Below are 22,396 nucleotides of genomic sequence, written 5' to 3' on the forward strand. Positions count from 1 at the left end.
GACTTCACAGCACTGGTTCCACATTTAAATCCCAAGGGACCATGACCTGATTAGCAAACTCTAAAATTCCTACAGGTTAGACCTTCTTTGAGTAATACACGGGACCTATTACAGTACCCATGTCCACTGTGCCTCTGATTAATAGCTGCTTCTAGGCTTCAGTCACAGAGGGGTAATTGTATCCTAATTAAAACCAGAGAACCCATCTGATTTCACACAGATTTTCACAGTAACTGGTGTTCGCATCCTACAGAATACAATGTTCATCAGAGATGCTGGCAGGTATTCTTTTTACCAATGCATTTAATGTTCTTTCTCCAATAAAAATCAGCAAGTTCTTGATAACCTTTGAAAAATTAGAATATTTTCAATAAACTCCCCTGCGACATGATGGGTGATGAGAGTGGGACATGATGAACATTCGCTTCCTAATGAAGGTCATTCCTTCGATTAAGATCATTACAATGACCGAAAGCAGGACAGGGTTAGTCCATCAGGCAGGGCAGATGGTGCTATTTCGTGGGGACAAGGAAAGCAAGCATTAATGCTTCGGATTATTCTGAGTTCATCCCAACCCTCCCCCATATCTACCTTCCAGTTCCCAGGTTCCCATCTCTTCCCAGTGTTCTTTCTAACTTTAACAGATCTGGCAGGAATTTAAATTCAATCTTGGGATAAAAGTTTGTTTTGAAGGCCTACAGCTGCAAGAGATAAAAGATCCCTTTAGCACAGTCCTTGAAAGTCTCCAGTACTCACCAGTACTCATTCTGTGCTTTGAGGAAAAAAAAAAAAAGTATAGGATTTTGAGCTCTTTAAGTAAGCTATCTCTATTTGTAGTAACCAAGTCACCCTCAGTCTTTGAATTTTTTATGTGCCTCATTCAGTTCTATGTAGGCACATAATCCCAAATGCCATTTCTACAACAAACTCTTCATTCTAGGTGAGCACAGGTGGTACTTCTGTTGTCAAACTTCCACCATTAATACTGTATGGATTTAAAAAGCCTTTTTTTCCCAACTAATCCAGAAAACCAAGCACATACTCTCCTTATTGTCCATGGAGACTCTTCCAAACCACTTCTTATACCAGTACCTCTATCACCCAGATTTTTTACTGTAAGTAAGAAAAACAGGCTCTAGCTGACCCAACCTGATAAGGAATCTATTAAAGGATATTGGATAGCATATAGAATCATCAAGAAAGCTAGAGAAGCATACTCTTGTGCTACATAGTTGGGACCAAGTGAAAAATCTTGCAGAAGACTTATTTAGTGAGGTCACCATTGCTAAATGCAATGAACAGTGGATCGCTGTTGGGCTGCACCCCGCAGGCCTGAAAGGCTTGTACTTGCCTAGCTTCAAGACTGAAGAAAGAGCCCAGAGTCAGTGACAGAGACATCAATGGTTTAATGGATGGGGGAGCTTACACGTCTGAAGCAAGGTCCTGGAGTGATACTTCACCGTGTGCTGCAGACACCAGGACAGGATAGAGTGGCTGTCTTTGCTCCCATAGACAGGGGGAGGTTACCAGTTATAGGGGAATTGACATCAAGTTGGCTTATTGGTTGCCAAGGAAACCAGCAGAGGGGCATCCCCATTTGATAAGCATAGTGGAGAGTTCTGATCTAAAGCTAGAACAATCACTAGCTGAAGCCTGGGGCAGGTACTTAGGAAGGTAAGTTATGGGAGTGGGGTGTAGGTCAAGCAGGCACTGGTCAAGCAGGGGATGGACAGAGAGCAAGAGAATAGCCATATTGAGTGGCCTGACCATACAATAGTACTACCATGACTGCTGTAACCACTATCTCCTTAGAGAATTGCTCTAGGCATCCTCTTTGTTATTGCATCAACAGCTTAAGATCCAAACTCTGCGTGGGTACACCTGATTTCTATAGCTTAGATGATGCATCCACTCTGTAGCTACAAGGGCACTGGGAAAGTGAAGACCTGGGTCTTGCCTGTTCTATAGTTAGAGTTAGTTAGTTATAGTTAGAGAGATAAACTATAACTATAGAAATAACCTAGTTATAATTACAGAGATAAAGCTCTGTTTGGGTAAGTTCTCAAACATTTGAAGAGGGGTTCATAAACAGGGCAATCCAATGAAGGACAGATTCATTGTCTTGCTGTATTGAAGTATTTTAATATAAAAATATGTATGATGTATCTTTCAGAGAAAAAGAAAATGGTCAGGGAAAGCACAACTTATTTCTAGGCACCTACTAAGGAATTAGTTTCGACTTCTGATTTATGCCTGCTTGAACCCCTTTGTAGCCTCAGAAAATTGGCCAGTTCACAAGCTATTGAAGAGGCTTGCCATTTACTTTATGCAGCATTATAGTATTTTGTCAATTTCAACGTAAATTCTATACCCGTGGCGTATAGAATGGTTTGAATAGACTTGCATTGATATGTGACCACTCAAAGTCGTCTCAGTGATTTACTGTAGAAGTTGACAAAATTCTAAACTGGTACAAGTGATTCAACTAGTCCCTGAGAAATGTTTGGAGGAAAAAAAATACTTTGTAAAAGTTAAAAATCAACCAGTTCTAGTCAGGATTGTGGAATGGGTCAAAATTTGCCTATTCATTATACTCCCTCAAAGGTCAGATTGTCGTTTCAGCCATTGGTAACATCTGCCATTCAGGACACCCACTGCCTAAATTTTATCTGTCTTGACTTTTTTTTCCCCGTCAGCCCTTCTTCCTACGCACTTTCGCATTTGTCTCTCAGTTTTGTGTCTTACCTACTTAAGGCTTGCATTTCTGGAGCGTCAAGGTTCACAATTTATTTGCTAGGCAAATCTTTGTCCTTGAAAATCAGAGGAAGATAGAAGAATCCATACTATCTTCTAGGAAACTGGGATTCTCAAGAAACAAGAAACAGCTTTATTAGAAGGGGTTCTGGTTGAGCAATAACTTTGAGGTCCGGTGGTAGGTAGTTTGATATTTATTTGTCAGCATTGGAGGTAGTACTCCGTATAGGTATAAACCTACTGAAAGCTAAACAAACTGATAAACAAAAATCCATCCATAGAAACAGACTATATTTGCCATGTGTTCACGTATAGATAAGGCCTTGGTACTGCATTCAGTATAAGGAGATAATGTTTGCTTTTTTAACTTACTGATTACAGAAAATCTGTGTTGCTAGAATATATTATTAACATGTATTATTTCAAAAAATCCTGTGTTTACAAACATAAGCAGGAGAGAGGAGTTTGAAGACGCTAGACCAGTAGTATCACAAAATGAGAATCGATTATCCTTCCTGCTTAAAAACAAACGTTTGCGTGGATTCTTCTTATATATCTGACAAACATTTTTTTGCCTATTACATCCTTTAATTTAAAGATTGCGCTGTGTCCATGTTCTTTACATACTTTGCTATATACTGTACAATATTTTGTTACTGTAGTAAGACTATTGCTATGCTTTCATAATACTTGAAATTATTATCTATATTGCGTTGTCATTTCTACTGAAAAGATACTTTGAACGTACCACTATGTTAATTGATACAGGAAAAAAAAACATGGAATGTGAGCCAGTACGCTTTTACTTTTATATTAGCAAGTCACTAAATAATAGCATTTTATGTAAATGTATGAAACATAAGACATAAACACAGTGTACTGACAATTTAATAGTATTTTTGGCTATGTTTTTTACTGATTCACAATATTTATTTAAATTTTAGTAAAATAACACATTCATATGAAATAATAAATACCATAAAAGCACAAGTTTCCTCCCTGAGTCCTCCCTACCCATAGTCCTACTTTCTAATGGAAACAGCTTCTGTTTTGGATATTTTGGTGGATTTACAACTCAAGAAATTGTCTCTAAATGATACAAAAGTATCTGATTACTGTTCTATACTTCTGAGGAAGTAAATTATATGGTCCCAAAGCTCTAGAAAATTTAGAATGCTTTAGAACACCTTTGAAAATATATTCCAAAGCAGTTCTGATCAGAGGTTCTGAATATGTGAAATTGCATTATCAATACATTGGTCAATGCTTTTCATGCTCATCAATAAAGGCAGAAACACAAATCAGGCTCTATGTATTATGGCTGGTTCTTTTACACCCTGAAAATATTCCGTTCTCCACTCTTACCTATTTAATTCAACTGTGAAGCATGAGAATAGAGTGCATAAATATATAAATACATAAGATCAATATGCAAATGCAGTAGCATTAATAAAATATTTTTGCCGACATTGAAGTCATGAAACTAAAAATCGTCGGCATTCTACATACATAACAGCTCCAGTAAAATTTACATGAAGGATTATTGGGGGGGATTGAGTTAATATTTAAAGCACTTAAAATTGAGTTCCTACCAAAGTAAGAACTCGTGTTAGCAGAGAGAGAGAGCGAATTAGTTTTAAAATTAGCTAATTAGATATCATATGTTAACTAGAGTTTGCATTAGAGGAGAGGGGAAAAAAACCAACAAACCTTGCTCAGCTATTTTAGAAAAAACCTCATTTTTAATGGAGGAATAGTTGTAATCTAGAGAATTAACATGGTGCCTGGCTAGTCTTCTATATTTTATTGGAAAGACGTCATCTACCCTAATTCTCTTCGCCTCCACAGAATTCATTAATATCATACAACTACCTTTGTATTAGTTTTTGCTGCATGTGAATTAGTTTTGTGAAGACGACCGACTGACTGTAAATTCCTTCCAGCATACAGGATGTTTATTACCACTAGTATTATTGTTGTTGTTTTGTTTCTCTATAGTCCTCAAAAGTATGCTGAGCAAAAATCCTCAGTTCACACATACTTAGCAAACAGGGATTTCCAGGTTAATCTCTCTCTAGTAATTCAGATATTGAATGTATTTCTCCTGGGCTATTTTTATATGACATTAATTTGTTTTAAAAATTTATCCCCCCAAAAAGTATGGCTAGTCATTGTTTACTTGCCATTTGAAAAACAATAGCACTTTATCTCCTACGTGGGTTTGGAAATTATTGTAGGGTAAAATGTTATCTGATGTCCCCTGATCATTATCTTTTCTCTTTGTAGTTATGTAAATCTCTAGATTTATATAATAATTCTAACGTATCATTCAAATTTCATTTTCATATTCTATAAATAAAAACTTTACTAATTGCCAAAAATAAAAGAAAAGATATCCACAGGAATATTTCTGGAGATTCTATTGACGTCTAAGTAGAATGAATTTTAGATAAGATGTTATTTTAACATTTAAAAATATTTAATGTTATTTGTCATGTTTTTAAAATAAGATGAAAGGTTTATTCATATTCTCACTCATAAACTGAAACATCTGTATGTTTTGTACACAACAGGTGTCCAATAAATGTTTTGGGTGACTGTCACTGGTGACTCTTAATGACTTCATAATGAAGTCATTATTCAAATGTCATGTTAAAACTGTTTCTTAGAAATTACATAGTGCCAGTTTTCAGTGGACATACACTATTACAAACACTTTGGTAAAATTAAATAAATTAACATATTCTTTAACGTGAATGAAATTTACTGATTTAGAAACTTTCATAATACTACTATAACAAACAATGAAAATATGCATACCCATGAAACAATAAAGGCTTATCAAAAGTGTTCAAATTAAAGATGACAGTGAAATGAATGATTAGTTTTCACAGTAGTGGTATCTGCTCTGTGAATAATCCAAGGAATGCTTTCCAGTTTCCATGCACGAACTCCTTTATTCAAAGGAGAGAGTTTCTCAGAAGAGACACATGGGACCAAACAAAATGTAGGGTACTGTGAAATTGGAATTTTAAAATGTATCTCTTATTTATACCCTTCTCATTAAAAAAATGATTTGAAGCACATCAAATGGATATATCCTCAAAAATCTTTCCCCATAAATTTTGCAATAAAATGTCCTATTTTTCCTTTTGTTTTATTTTTCCTTGTTCTTCTGGTAAAGTCTATACCTTTAATGTCCAAAAGATGCCAGAACTTTGTATTTATTTCCTCTAGAACAAATATCAACCCCAAAATTCATGAATAGAATTTTCTGTTAATTGTTTAAAAGTTGCATTTTCCATCACTGACGAAATGGTTTGGATTTGATTACTGAAATAGTCCTGATATATAAAAATATAAATTAGTTGCTTTAAATATGTATATGTATCAGTGTAGTTTATCTTTTCCCATGTAAATGGCATATTTTTTTAAATGTGGATGATAATTTGGAGGTTTTGAAACACTGCAATTGAGCCATTCTCTACTAATAAGGAATCAGTATTAACATACCTTGTCCAAGTTCAGTTAAACACTGACGCCTGTAACTGGCTATTTGAAAACAACTGTTTTTTTTTTTTTTTTTGAAAACAACTGTTTTTGAATTGGATATTTAAAACTAACAGTCATTTAAAACAACTGTAACATCATAGAATTTTAAAATAAAATGAGATTATTATTATCCAAAACTTTCTATCTCATTTACAAAGGAGGAAATTAAGGCACAGAGAGACTGAGGTTTAATGCATGCCATATAACATTTTTATGGGTAGAATAGTGACTAAAATGTGGTTAGTATCACTTACTAAATAATACATCTTCAGCCACTGAAAACATTTTCCAAATCTTGTCCTGTGCTGGAGTATATATGCAGAGGAAACCCAGCCACTCCAACATGGAACTGGGGGCAATGTGATATGCTAAACACAATAAATCCTTTAAAGAGATACTAAAATAAATAAAATGTTTATGTTTTGAGTCCATGATCATAATATTTAAGAAGAAAAGGAGAGATGGGGAGAAGGCTCTACTCTTTGTTTCTGTTTTTTAAAATATTTTTATGGTAACAGTATATAGCATAAAATTTGCCATTTTAAATGAGCAATTCAGTGACATTAATTACACTCACAATGCTGTGCAACCATCAACACTATCTTTTTTCCAAAAAGTTTTTATCACCACAAACAGAAATTCTATAGCTATTATGCAAAAACTTCCCATCTGCTCATCCCCCATCCCCTGGTAAATTCTAATCTATTTTCTGTCTCAATGAATGTGAACATTCTAAATATTTTATATAAGTGGAATCATACAATACTTGTCCTTTGTTCTCAGGCTTATATTCTATTTATGTATATACCACACTTGGTAGAGCCATTCATCTATTGATGAATAGTTGGGTTGTTTCTATCTTTTGGCTCTTCTGTGTTGAGATCATTAATAGACCTTTTAGATGATTATTTTATTGTAGTGTCAACTTTTGTTCCTACTGTTAGTTACTTAGACATTTGAAAGGAAAATAGTTTAGACATGATAATTATTGACACGCACAAAAAGCCAATACTGGAGCTTTAAATTCTTTTTTTATTTTTTTCTCTTAAGTATACAGTTAGGTTTTAAACTGTTGTTTTAACAAATTGAAATGTGGTCAGTTACTAAGGGAACAACCAGAGTACATAGTTGAATATTATATTTTACACTATAAAAGTTTCCTCTTTTTCCTTAAACAATATAATCATTTAGTAATGATAATAAAAATATATATATATATTTCTATACTGATTTAATGAAATTTTCTGAAAATATTTATTTAATGAACAATACTTGGAACAGATTATTAATACTATTGCCAAAAATGAAAGCTAGATTAATGACCACTACCTATGGGAAAAACTTCAATACCATCAAATTCAAATACCATCGAAAGGAGAATGTGGAAAAATTAAGTTCACCTTAAACTTTCTGCCCCCATTATTTGCTGTAGCACGATTATTTTAATTATCTTTTTCTGTGAATGTTCTTTCTTGAGGGGAACAAAAAAGAAAACAATCCTAAAGCATAAAAAAAATTTCCTTCTTGCCATTAATTTGCTACACAGAAAATAATAGATTGTATTCTTTTTTAACGTTAACATACTAAATGTGTTTTGGGGAAAAGGGAAAATAATTATTTTATTATTAAAGTGTTGAATTTTGGCATTTTTTCAGATGAATTCAAGTTCTTTATGAAAAGGCTACCCATGAATTATTTCCTCAACACATCTACCATAATGCATTTGTGGACAATGGACTCTAATTTTCAGCGCCGCTATGAACAACTGGAGAACAGCATGAAGCAACTTTTCCTAAAGGCACAGAAAATTGTACACAAGCTCTTTAGCCTTAGCAAGAGATGTCATAAACAACCCCTTATCAGCTTGCCAAGACAAAGGTAAGACGTGTAGCAATGTAGACAACTGAGGACAGCTGTACAGATTTTCTGAATGTAGATGTAGTAATATATATAGCACAATGTTATTTATATTATTAGAGATAATCTGAAAACATGTAGTCTTAAGTCTCATAATAATTAATTGTAGTTATTTTCCAAAGTAATAGTACAATGAGAGCACATACACTATTTTCTTTTTTTTAAAATTTTCTTTTACTATCAGAATCAATAAATTTTTCTAACTTGTTATTCATGGTAGTCAACTGTTAATTGTATCACAGTGAACATAAAAACACAAAGACTTACAGTTACATTGTAAGCCTAGGAAGTAAGCAGGAATAAAAAGTGAAATTTCTTAAGATTTTCAAATAAAAGAATTTAAATTTTTTAATTCTTTAAAAGAATTTAAATTTTTCTTTGACCTGTGTTCAGAAAACCATAAAGCTCATTCTACATGAATCTATGAAACTTGCTGGGAAAGTTTCAAACAATTTATATGAATGTTGACAGACTATGAAAATATTTGTGCCTGAACTGATCTGGGGAAGCACGGGTTTTAGATTTGCTAGTTTAAGATGTGTTGACCAGTCAGTGCAATAAAAATTTGCATGTATTTAGTAGAAGTCAGGTTGAAAATACATAAAATGAAAAGCTAAGGAAAAATTTAGGACAAAGTCATAAGAGAGTATGCATTTGTACCAGTATCTCTATTATAAAATACTTGAAGTTTGACCTGATGCTTAAATCATTAAGAAATCTGTAATTACAGATTTCTTTCACACACAAAAAAACAAAAAACTGAGTCTACACATTTTAAAAATTCGATTTCAAAATAAATTATTGGAATTTTTTTACAAGTCATTGGATTTTAGCATATTCAAATTTATGCAACCATCACCACAATCTAAGTTAAGAACATTGTCACTGTCCCCAAAAAACCTCAGTCTGTCCCCATACTCCACACCCATCCCTAGGCTATTTGTCTCTATAGATTTGTCTAATCTACTAACTGTCCTCATAGATTTGCCTATTTTGGACATTTCATACAGTATGTGTGTGGTCTTTTGTTACTGGCTTCTTTCACTTAACATAGTGCTTTCTGGTTCACCCATGTTGTAGCATGTATCAGTAGTATGTGTATATCACATTTTACTTATCAGTTAATCATTTGATGGACACTTGCGTTGTTTCCACTTTTTGGCTAGTATAAATAATGCTGCTGTCAACATTCATGTGCTTTTTTTTAAAATGTGGACATATGTTTTCAATTTTCTTGGATATGTATCTATGAGCAGAATTGACTCTTCAGAAGATAATCCTATATTTAACATTTTGAGGACCTGCCGAACTGTTTTCCAAAATGGCCGTACTATTTTATATTTCCACCAACCATGAGTGACAGCTCCCATGACTCCATATCCTCACCAACACTTTTTATTATCTGACCTTTTGATTATAGTCATCCAAGTGGATGTGAAGTGGCATCTTTCTGATTTTAATTTATATCTCTCCAGCGACTAATGATGCTAAACATCTTTTCATGTGTTTATTGCCCATTGTGTATATTCTTTGGAGAAATATCTATTTGAATTTTCTTCACTCACTTTTTGTTTGTTTTTTATTTGCATTATTAAGTTGTAAGAGTAAGTTATGTATTTGGATGCCAATCCCTTATCAGTAGTATGATATATAAATATCTCCTTCCAGTCTTTTCACTTTCTTATCCATCTCTTCTCCCCATCTGTCTGCCTGTCTGGTCAGTCTAGCCCAAAAGTTTGTCAATTTTGTTTCTTTTCAAAACATTAACTTTTAGTTTTCTTTATATTCTCTATTATTTTTCTCTTTTTTATCTGATTTTTCCACTGTGATTATTATTATTTCTTTTCTTCTATTTACTTTGTATGTACTGTAATTTTCTTTTTCTAGTTTCTTAGAGAGAAGAGGTGGGTTATGGACGAGAGCTTTCATTTTTTTTTTAATATAGGCTTTCACTGCTATAAATTTCTCTCCAAGCACAGGTATTAAGATTTGTTATTTTATGCATCCTGTAAGTTTTCTTATTCCTTCCACGCATAAGATATTTTTTATATATCTGCCTGCATACTTCAAGGAAATATTCCTTAACAGAAAATTATGGCTGGAGAAAGACACTGTTACTTTATGCTCTGTAAAAAGTTCATAGTGAACTTTATGCTCTGTGTGGGTTAAATAGAGTTTGTAAACCATTGAAATAGATGGTTCTACCCTCAAACATAATAGGAAATACAGTAGAATGGAATGGAAGCAAATTGATGTTTGCTTATAAACTTGTTGACTTTAAGTGTTCTTTTAATCACATTCAACTGGAGCTGGATATGTATGTCTGAAGCTCAGGGGAGATTTGAGAGAGTAAGATGGCAAACATCAGTGCACGTGAAACCATAAGATCTGAATGTAATACCATGGGAAATATGTAGACAGAATCTGAGGATATGTTTAAGGAATGAGTGGAGAAATGGAAACTGAAAATGAAACAAATAGTGGGGTAAAATATGTCAAAAGAGACCTTAATTTCTATTCAAATAAAAGTTAAATATTCAAATATGTCATTAGAGTACAAGATTTTTAAGAAAAATATGAAATAATTCAAGTTGGGTATTACAGAATAAATAAATAGGCAGCATAAAATAAAGATGCATTATTTGGAACAAAATTCAGTAAATGGTAGAAATAAATATTTGTTTTACAAAACTTCTGAACTAAATAAATCAAAGATCTCCAAAGGCTTTTCTTGACTTTTTTTCAATTTAGCTTAATTCCTATGTTGGCTATTACTCATCACACACAATAAAAAAAAATACAGACTTCTTGCTAGATGAAAGATTTTTATTGAATTTGGATTTTTTCCCCAGCACATTTACAGGAATGTGAGATTTTTGTTTCTGTTTTGCTTTTTATTTTTCCCATTTTAATAGAATAATATAAAATTACATTAGGACAACAAAAAATATGTACTAGAGTTTGTTAGTAGAATACAGTGGAAAAGAGGTTGGAAATTTGTAGGGTGTGTTTTCAGAAATTTTTGAAAGAGAAAGTGGATAAGCAATATCAGCGACTCACTTCTAGCAGAAATTCTGTTTTTTTACCCTGTCTTTATGGAATTTTTTCAGCTAGTCTTTTGAATTCATCTAACCCTAAGAACTGGTTTTCAATATCTGATATTTAAAAATCCGGAAAAATAAACAAAAACAAACTAAAATGAAACCTGCAAAGTACACCTCCTTTAACATTATTTCTTAACATTTCCTGTATAATGCAGGTCAGTTGAAGTTTTTCTTTATAATGTACAGTGTAATTCTTTCTTTCTGGTAAAGCGTGTGGCCCTCTATCCAAATAGCAAGTCTGCACTGCTACCACTATCCCTCTCATGAATTCGTGTGACATCAAAATCCTTTTTCTTACCTAAGTAAATTCCAAAGCCTGTGATAATCTTGTTTCTTTGACGTAGTCAACTTTTGTTGCTATTCTAAAATTTTTGAGGTAAGTAAAAATGACATTCATTTCATTAAAGAAAAATAGTTGTAACAATTATTGAGAAGTAATTAGATAGTGTTCCTATAAAGTGCCTCAACTATACTATTTTGTGCTGTCATGTCTTATTCACAGAGCAGCCAAGGTTCCATAGAAATATTACATTTAAAGGTCTGTTGGTAAAGGCTTAACAACAAACTCTTTAGGGGAGAAAAACACCTGATTTATAGAATTTACTAGTTCTTGTAGTATAAATATTTCCACCACGGTCAATTTCAAGCTAGCAATGTGCTGTCACGGCACGTGGAGTTGGGCAGGTCTGCACATTTGGTTCTCCTGAGGCAGTGCATGCGGCTGCAGTAAACCACTAAAAATTTATTAAAATATTTTTACAAAGTTATCTCTTCTTCATTAACAATGGAAAGTGAGATAGGATGAAATCACTTCTCTAACGTCACAGAGAAGAATGAGTTTAGGTCTATGTCATTCTTTATCTGAGAGCTATGTCATGTACTTCTTATATATGCTCTATGACAGGAGTTAGAAATTGGCATATAGGCCAAATCCAGCCCTCACCGGTTTTTGTATCAGCCTGTGGGGCAAGGATGTTTTTTATATTTTAAAGTGTTGAAAAAAATCAAAAGGAGAATAATATTTTTGATTGATGAAGATGTATGGAATTCATATTAAAATGTGCATAAATGAAAAAGCCATGCTTATATGTTTACATATTGTCTGTGGCCACTCTCACAACCTAATGGCAGTTAGTTGCCACAGAGAGACAGCACAGTCCTGAAACCCTACAATATTTGCTACCTGGCTCCAACAGAAAAATTTTGCCAACCTGTGCTCTAATATAATATATATTCTCTGTCTTTAAAAATGTGTTATCAAGTGTTTTAAAATTATTTAACTTGTATATCGTTGAAATGTTTTATATTATAAATACATGTTATGTTAAAGAAATAATATTATTACTTTATTTTATTATTATCGCCATCATATGGAAACCTTATACAACCAGACTGAATCCTGAATCCCTAGTATTTGTGGAATAATACCATCTTACTAATAATAACATATATAATTATATATATATAAATGCATACACATGTGCATACATTATATTATATATTATATGCATACATTATAAATATGTACATTATATATAGATCTATACATTATATATAAAATTTAATATATAATATATATACATATATATCAATACATATATATGCATATGTATATGTACTTTAACATGACAACCATAGGAATAGTCTAAAACCCTAGATATAAAAATGATTTTAATTGAAGTGCTATTTCAGACTGATCTCCAAATGCAGATTTGCATTATTTCATGGAGTCTGACAAATTTCCCATCTCTCTCCTCCTTCTCCTCATGATCTCCTCCAATTCTAGTCCAATTCAAAATGATATTATTATTATGAACTAAGAGGAAGAACAAAGAAAATGAACACTTGAGGAAAAGGAAGTTGAAAGACTGAACGGTATCTGTGGGTAGGGGAGGATAAAATCTGGGAATGCTGAAATAAACTATGGGAATATTTAACATGTTTGAGAAGGAGTGCCCTGCCCACTGGAACTCTGAAAACACGAGACACAGGCAGAATTTTAAGACATCTGAATGCTTAGTTATCTGCTAGAGCTCCTAGAGTCAGCTCTCACATTCACACACAGCAAGTGCTCAATACATATTTGATGAGTGCTCTGTGATATTTTTCTTAATACTTTAGTTCAACCTCTGAACACACACAGCAATGAATTATTACTTTATGTAAAATGTTTTCCACTCTACATAAATTGGATCACCTGTTACAATACGCATATCATGTTCTATTTTGTTTCTCCATTAAGCAGGTGAATGCCCTCCCCCATTCCTTCAAATGGACCTGAGACAGTGTCTTTGTCTCTTCAGGCTGCTCTACACAAAAAATGCCACAGACTGGGTGGCTTACAAACAACAGTTCACAATTCTGAAGATTCAAGTCCAAGATCTAGGTGCCATCGTGGTGGGGTTCTGGTGAAGAACACTAATCTCATTCAAGAGGGCTCCATCCTCATGACCTAAGCACCTCCGAAAGACCCCACCTCCTAATAGCATCATCTTTGGGGGTTAGGATTCCAATACATAAATTTTGGGGAGACACAGCATTCATATCGTAGCAGACAGGGTTGGTCTCTATTAGTAAGACCTTGAGATGTGAGGGTGAGAAGACTAGCCAGCCATTTCTTTTGTGCAGGAATCCTGTCCATCGTGGATGACAATGAAGCTGGCATGTAGACCCAATATGAGACAGAGAATTCAGGTATCATTCAAACCTCTGCTTTCATTTGACTTCTAGATCCAGTGTACTTCTCTTTCTGAGGTTTTGTTATCAACTTTTCCTTCTCTAACTCAGACATGACCCTTTTTATCCCATATGCATCATCAAGCAGTTACCACTCTATTATGCATGCAAGAAAAATAGATATTTTAACATTTTCATGGGGAGAAATCTTTGTGAATGATGTTTCCCAATATCTGACATACAGGAATGATGTATAAAAATCCTTTTAAATCATATTTTTCCCTTAGTTCTTTTTCATCCCTTTTCAGCCTATTTTCTTTCTTCCCTTCCTCCTTTGCTGAATATCCAAACATTTTCCCTTTTTATTGACCCTCATTCTCTTCAATACGTCCCCTTACTGAAATCTTTCTATAAACTTTTTTTTTTTAATTCGGATGATTTAGTGCTCCTGGAATCCCAATTTACAATTTCTCACTAATCTTCTGCAAAATAGTGCCTCTTAACCTTAGTTAAACTTTCCTTTTTAATGCATTCAAACACATGAGATACTGCATCTGATTATCTTTCCAATAGATTAGTTAATTGGAGTTGGTTTCCTTGTAAAATCTAACATATAAATAGATATCAATCTAGGTGATATGAAAAAGCTAATAAAAATCTGTTTCCATTTTGAATATGTCCTGGAAGCAGTAATAATGAAGTATGAACATGTGATTTTCCTGTGGTAATAAATAACCTCAACATGGCATAAAACTTACTTGAGACAGAGGAGGACTCTCAAAGTCTAGTACGGTAAATACGTTTACTTTTTTCCTTTGTTTTGATAGTTAATTTTATCGAAGTCTGTGTATTATTAGTGTACATATAATCATCAAATTCACCATTATTACACAACTTTGAGAGAGGCAATTTGGGAGACTATTGGCCTGGGAATGCGAACAATGAAAAAGCATAAGTTGTTGCCAAGTCTTAATGTACATTATATAAACTAATAAAGAACTATAAATACATAACGTTAAAAGCAACAATATAATGTAAATATAGCTATTAAACATTGGAAAAAATCACATTTTATTTGATACATGAACAAAATGGAAATCTGTGAGGATAAATTATAACTTCCTAATTTATAAACAATAGAAATACAGAAATGAGAAGAATTTTAAGTCATTATCAGGTTATTTTTTTTTTAACATCTTTATTGGAGTATAACTGTTTTACAATAGTGTGTTAGTTTCTCCTTTACAACAAAGTGAATCAGTTATACATATACATATGTTCCCATATCTCTTCCCTCTTGCGTCTCCCTCCCTCCCACCCTGCCTATCCCACCCTCCCCATCCCCCCCCCCTCATGGTCACAAAGCACAGGGGTGATCTCCGTGTGCTATGCAGCAGCTTCCCACTAGCTATCTAATTTACATTTGGTAGTGCATATATGTCCCTGCCACTCTCTCACTTCGTCACAGCTTACCCTTCCCCCTCCCCGTGTCCTCAAGTCCATGCTCTAGTAGGTCTGTGTTTATTTTTAAGTAGTTTTGAGAATTCAAAAAAATGATCAGGGTTTATAATTCTTATCTTGTATTTTAAAATATATAATCTCGGCAAACAAAAAATATTAATTTTTTTGTTACTTTAATAATGAACAGAGAGAAACTTTGGTTATATTATAGGTGGTATTACAGTATTTATTCCTAGAAAGAATGGATTAAACATGATTTAAAGAGGCATTTATACATAAGAAGCATTTTTTAGGCTACTGCCAGCTTGAGCAAGAATAATTATAGGGTTATAGATACTATTCCCTTACCAAAAAAAAGGAAAGATTGGGGTGGAGGTGTATTTCAACTCTCTCATTTTGATGACCTTAAATTTCATTCTTTAAGAGTCACTCTACAAAGTGAGTTCAGTGTAGTTTTTTCCTGTTATTTTAGCGGCAAATCTTCTAGCTGAAATTCTCTATGATGACCTTCACCAGAAGTTATCAACTGTTTGGTTTCAGGACCTTTTCAAACGCATAAAAATTATTGAGAAACCCAAAGAGCTTTTGTGTATGGAAGCTGTAAATCTATATACGTATGTATGTACATACATACGTATATATATTTACCATACTATATTTACCATAGTAAAAATTAAAACTAAGAGCTTTTAAAATATGTACTTATTAATACAATTTAAAGAATAATAAGCAAGCTCATTACATATTAACATATAGGACATTTAAACTTTAATGATTTTTGCACATTTCCTTAATATTTGGCTTAAGAGAAGATAATTGAATTTGCATTGCTGTTTCTGCATGTAATCCATTGCAAACTGTAGTTTTGTAGCTTCACACAGTTTTATTGGAGAAATGAGAATTGCAGTGTCCTTTTTGAATAATTGTGGATATTATTCTTAGATACTACACCAAAATTCAACAAGTGGGAGATTCTTAAAAGTCAGTTGTAATACAGAATCTAAAACCATGCAGTGAACCTATTAAAATCTATTACATTAAATTATTTAGTCTGATTTGTACCTCAGATGGATCTTCTACCCATGCATACAAAATCATGTGTTAGTCATTTGAAAAATACTGGTTCACTCAACTATGAAGATCTCCTAAATGTTGATGCATATCATTATATAATAATAAAAAAATCTCATTGCTTAATATCATCATTGGATTCATAAGAAAAGTCTTTATATATTGGGAAGCTGTCAGTCTCTTAGTGGCAGATACAAGTTTTCCAAATTTCTAATTTTCACTTGAAAGCTAGAATTTTAACATTGCCCTTAAATATATCAGTTTGTCATGAAGTGAGAGATTTATTTTTTTTCAGTTTTGATAACAGATCTGCCAAGTATCCAAGTCTGAATAACCATAGTTGGTCTGTTATCATACTCTCAAGTAAAAATAGTTGCCAGAAAAAAATTGGTTACCTCAGGTTGCAACTGAGACAATTGCACGAGTGCTGTTGCTCAAGGCAACCACTGTAGTTCAGTGTGCAGCACAAGTGCACTATTCATGTGCCCATTTGGTTTTGACCTGACTTGTACTGAGAAATTGAGATACAATAAACTTGTTTTTACTGCCTCACCAGGAACATTTTAAAACCAAATACACTTTCTTTTTGTCCTACAAGCATGTAGCCAAAAAGAATATATATCTACTAGTACATTCTTGATTTGTGCTAAGTTTCTTGCAGTAGCTTACCCACCATTGTTTTTGACACCATCAATGCAAAAGTCAACAGAATGCAAAAAAAAAAATAATAATAACATCTTGGTATTTCTGTGCAGATACTTCTTTTCACTTTGTACACACCTTACAGGATCTTACTTTGCTTTCCCACTTCCCACTCACCCACACCAAAGGGCTAGTGGACCACTCTTTGAGAAAGCCACTCTAGGTCAATTTCAACTCCTTATAATGTTACCGAACCAAACTTGGGTCTGCTCTCCAATATGCAGTAAAGCCAATCTACTGACACAGGGTAGCGGTGAAGGAAAGTGCAGCGTTTATTGCAGGGCCAATCAAGGAGAACAGGCGCTCATGCTTAAAAGAACTGAACTTCCCAGTGGCTTTCAGAGAAGATGTTTGAAAGGCAGTGTGAGGGATGGAGGGGGCTGCATGGTGCATGATCAGCTCGTGCACAATTCTATGCTTGGTTGGCATCAAAGTGAAGTTTCTAGCATCATCAACCTTCTGGTTTCAACCAGCCTAGGGTCTATGTTTTGCAGTCAGCAGTTTTCATCTCGTTGGATTCTGCTTCCTATAAAAACAACTTAGGAATGTGTGTCAGGCCTTTATCTGTATCTTTCAAGGAACTGGGAGTTCAGTGATTCTGCTCTGTGGTGGATTTGTAGTCTAGATTGTTACCAGTTTCCTGGCTCAACAGCTATTCCTTGTTTCTACATCTTCACATTTCCCAATCATTAACCTTTGAGCCAGCCTTTAGAGACTCAAGGGAGGCCTGGGAGACTAAAGCAAAAGCCTTTCACTTCAAAGGGTAGGGACACAGGAGCTTGTATATGGTTTCATAAGGACCTAATAGACCTAGAAGACAAATTGTGGGGCTATCATAGAGGTTACATCCCTTCTTCCTTTGCTTCTCTTTCTTTCATAATGCAACCCCTGGTTTTAGCAAAGCACATGCTGCACCACCCCTCTCAGTCTCCCTTGAACCCAGGATGGATACCGAATGGATGTAAGTGGAAGGAATGCATGAAACTTCTGAATTGGATCCTTAAAAAAAGAAGAATGCATGCCATCTACACTCTCATCTTCTCCCTGGCTAAAATGCAAATATGATGGCTAGAACTAAAAATTATTACATGAAAAAACATATTAAGATATGTAAAGCCTGATCTCTTTGAAATTAGCATATCAGTCCTTGATTGTTTATTTTTGCACTGTTATTTGAGAGGATGAAATTGCAGTTTTTCTGAGCCAATATTATTTGGCTTACGTTACTAGCCAAACTTGCATCCCAACTAATAAAAGCACCTTACTGTATGGCCTCCAAAATCCTTTAATTTTGCAGAATTTGTGATTTAATTAAAAATAGCACTTATATATTAATACAAGTGAATATGCTGAGAGCAATTTTATATGAAACTGTATGGAAAAGTCAGGATATTAATTTTCCTTACATTTCTATATTACAAAGTAATTTTTTATTAATTTTTGTGTTTCAACCACTCCGTGATGACTCACAGGCATATGCTAGGTAATAATGAATCAGTAAATTTAAAAAGTTTAATATAATATTTAGATATTCAATGTGTTATTGAGAAATGTAAAAAATAGAGGAACTATAAAGTACCCAGCACATGGAAGGTGCTTAAATAATTATTATTTAATATTTACAAAATAAAAAACATCATATTTTTAATCTACAGGTCAATTCTAATGTAGTGAATTTTCGGCAAAATGTGTTTTCATGTGTTTCATAGTCGAAATAAAATTTGTCATAAGGCTAATGGCATAAATGCTGTAAGAAACACATTGTTATTTGTACAGGATAACTCATATGTGACTGGATTCTTATTCAAGGGAGCCAGAGAGATTAATTCAAGGAGAGAAAAAAAAGAAAAAAAAATAGTTGGTATGCTCCAATCTCCTGGGTACTGGGCCACTTCCAAACAAATTTCACAATAGGCATATTTGTTCTTTCTGTCATGCTGTTTCCTTTCACCTAGCTCTTGGAGTGACCTGTGTTTCAGTTCTCATGGCTCTAAAATGTCCTTATCTTGTAACTATAATGTTCCTATTTGACCTTCAGCACAGAGCTCATTTCATGATTTTTTGGTTTATTAGACCTTGTTAGATGTTAGTTGAAAATAATTCTTTTAAAGCAAATTCATACTTATGTATAAAAAGCTATTTGTGATTTTTTAAATCAATTATATACTAGTCATAGAAGTCTTAGGCAGAGTAAAAAAATAATATTAAAACAAAACAAAATGAAAACCTGTGGGATTATTGTGCTGTGCTTGCCCTTCTTTTTTTTTTTTCCTCATGGATAAAAGATTACGTGGAGCAATCAGAGGGCTTGTCACCTTGAAACTTTGTCTAGAGAATGCTGTCTACAACCCACAGTCTATACAGGAAAGTGATCCAAATTCTTTTTAGACAGTTGCTTTCAGTGATATTAACAGAATCAAAAGGCTCTGCTCCTTTTGGAAATTCTGTGGACTTACGTGTGTTTATTTGTATGTGTGTGAGAATAGTGCAAAATGACAGGTCATCAGTTCGTTATATGTTTTAAGTAAAAATCTTATAATGTTGTCTTATCCTTCTTTTAAATTTGTTTACTCTCTGACCTGAGGAAAAGAAAGCCAAAAGACAAGGGAAATAGTCTTGAGTATACAGATATTCCAAATAAGAGAGATTTGTTCCTTTTTGTTTTCATGTGGTTTACTGTGCATATGTCATTTCAATACTTCCTACTCCATCTTCATGGCATTAAAACAGTCTTCCAAGAAAGATTTCATGTCACTCCCAAGTACTTTTCCCCTGTAACTCAGTGGGGTTGCTGGCTTAAATAGTCAGATATGAGAACAGTAACAATTTGGATGGCTCCAGAGAACTACCATAACACTTCAGTTAACTTTCTGGAAAGAAAAGTCCTATTCATAGAATCTTGGAAATAAAGTCCATAGTGTGCAAGGTTAGGATGCCCATTTCCCAGGGCTATTTAGAGTGAGTACCACTTTGTTTAAACAATCAGAATCAGTTCCTTATTTGACATTGCCCACAGGTTCATGCCACAGAGGGTACTTGGAAGCCTCTGCTCTTGGAAGCCTTCATTTTCTCCTCACTAAGCAGCTGACGATAATCCTGCATTGTGTTCCACTAAAAATTTGCATTTTGTGAGATATTAATGTTTGTTTTCTAAAATAAATACATAACACATACTTTTTTTAAAAGAGCCATGGTCAAGCAAATTCGGAGACCTTAATTACTATAAATTTTGCTGGAAATCTACAATGTATATATGCATACAAGTGTTCTACAATGTCTTACAATTAGAAAAAAAAAGTAGATTTGTTTAAACAAGGATTTTTCCAGAACAAACTTTTTGCTTCCTAGAATACCTGTTACCTTCTCAAAGTATACACTTGGAAAACACTGTGCCACCATTTTTAATCCAATATTTACAGCTTCTAGAATTGTTTGCAGTTATAATGCAATCACCTTGATAGCCATAAAATATTTGACAATTACCTTGAGCTGAAAATGATTTTAGAAGATTTTTGTTTTCTCAGCTTCTTAGATGATTTCTGAGTGCTAGGTACCAATTCTTGGCAAATAATTATTTTAATTACTTTCTCAGAAAGACTTGGAGATTACACTACCTCATCTCTATAACGGAATTACTTGATATGGTACTACAAATTAAATGCTAATTTATTTACTAAAACACACTTTTGTCACATTTCTTTTTTATAACCTTTAACTCTGCGATTTTCATCCCAATATTTTGCATGAGATGGAAGGTTACATTAAATGAAAACCTTCCTATGATGATTAATTGGTACATGAAGTTACATCTCAGAGGAAAAAAAAATGTTATGGAGTACAAGGAAATAAACTGAATATTTGTTGACACCATATTAACTATCAATTATTAACCATATATGGACCACAAAGTGAGAATCAATACAGATTTAAGGACACTAATGTCTCTCCAAATCTTTCACCGTTATTGACAATAAAATTCTTAGAAGAGATACACATTCAATTTTTAAAAATATTTAAATCAGTGTTGAGAATCAGTCTCATTTCTACTTGAATCACTTCTAAACAATTTTACTTATTTTATGGAAGAAATGGATGTATGTTTACTTGCCAAAATAAATAGGAATCTGAACATCATCCACTACTGGGATGCTGTGGTGGCTTTATTATTTCAAATACGAAGCCCATCTTTTAAATCAGAATTATTATGTTACCCATGAAACTTTCCTCCTGAATATTCCCCCATTAAAATGTTGTAGCCAGAAGTAAACATAATGACGTAGGTGTGATCTGACTAACTTAGAGTAGAATAGAATTTCCGAACGTCTTATTCTGTAAAAAATATAATAGTATATGCATAAGAGAGGAATAACACTCAAAGTTTTCTCATATTATATGGAAGTTGGTTTTTATACAAATAATATTGGAGGCTTCAACGTGTGTAGATAAAATAGGTTATGTCAAAACTGTCACTCGTAAATGTATCAGTAAGATAGTATTTGTCCTAAATTCTTTCCCATTAATTTGGTAACACCTTGTAGAGGCAGTGTGCAATCTTTAAACGTATAATCTTCATGCAGAGGACAGAAAAACAAAACAAAACAAAACAAAAATCAAATAGCTTTCCTTTCATCATTATTTTGTTCCATGTATTCCTCACATGTATATGTATGTATCTGTGTTTATGTATACACACACAGGTATGCATATATATAGCAAGTAATTGTAATGGTATATAACCAAAACCCGGAGTTCCTTTCCTTGAGCATTAAAGTAAGATACTATTTTATAAAAACAAATGACTTTATGAATCAAGGATGGGAAAACTAAATATTACAAAGCTATACACCAGCTTAAATCCCTTACACTGGAAAAGAAAACAAAAAATAAACAAATAAACAAAAACTTTGAAGCACTTCATTTGAGCAGCCACTACAAGTTATAAAGTGAGTGAATAAATCTCAAAAATCAATGCCAGTTAAAATCAAAATCCCCTATCTCACAATCCAGATGCACTTCAGACAGCGACAAATAGAACAATACAAAAGAACATTGATGTGACAAAAGGACACAGGAGAAAATGAAGGTCAGTTTGTTGTGGTGGTTCTATTAAACCCAGCAGGAAGACTTCATGTAGGTTTCTAAAAGGAAACAAAAAAGAT

At 33.4% G+C, this 22,396-nt stretch overlaps 1 protein-coding gene across 2 annotated transcripts in view; it reads left to right on the forward strand.

Moving 5' to 3' along the window:
- Window positions 1–22,396, forward strand: part of BRINP3 (BMP/retinoic acid inducible neural specific 3) — a 440,693-nt gene that overhangs the window by 352,297 nt on the left and 66,000 nt on the right. For both annotated transcript variants that reach the window (XM_007101505.1, XM_024130693.1), the window contains one exon: window positions 7,962–8,184. In XM_007101505.1, the coding sequence (XP_007101567.1) occupies window positions 7,962–8,184 (223 nt within the window). The remainder of the gene's footprint in view (window positions 1–7,961; window positions 8,185–22,396) is intronic.

This window comes from Physeter macrocephalus, chromosome 4 (assembly GCF_002837175.3).
Source record: "Physeter macrocephalus isolate SW-GA chromosome 4, ASM283717v5, whole genome shotgun sequence".
NCBI classification, from domain to species: Eukaryota; Metazoa; Chordata; class Mammalia; order Artiodactyla; family Physeteridae; genus Physeter; species Physeter macrocephalus.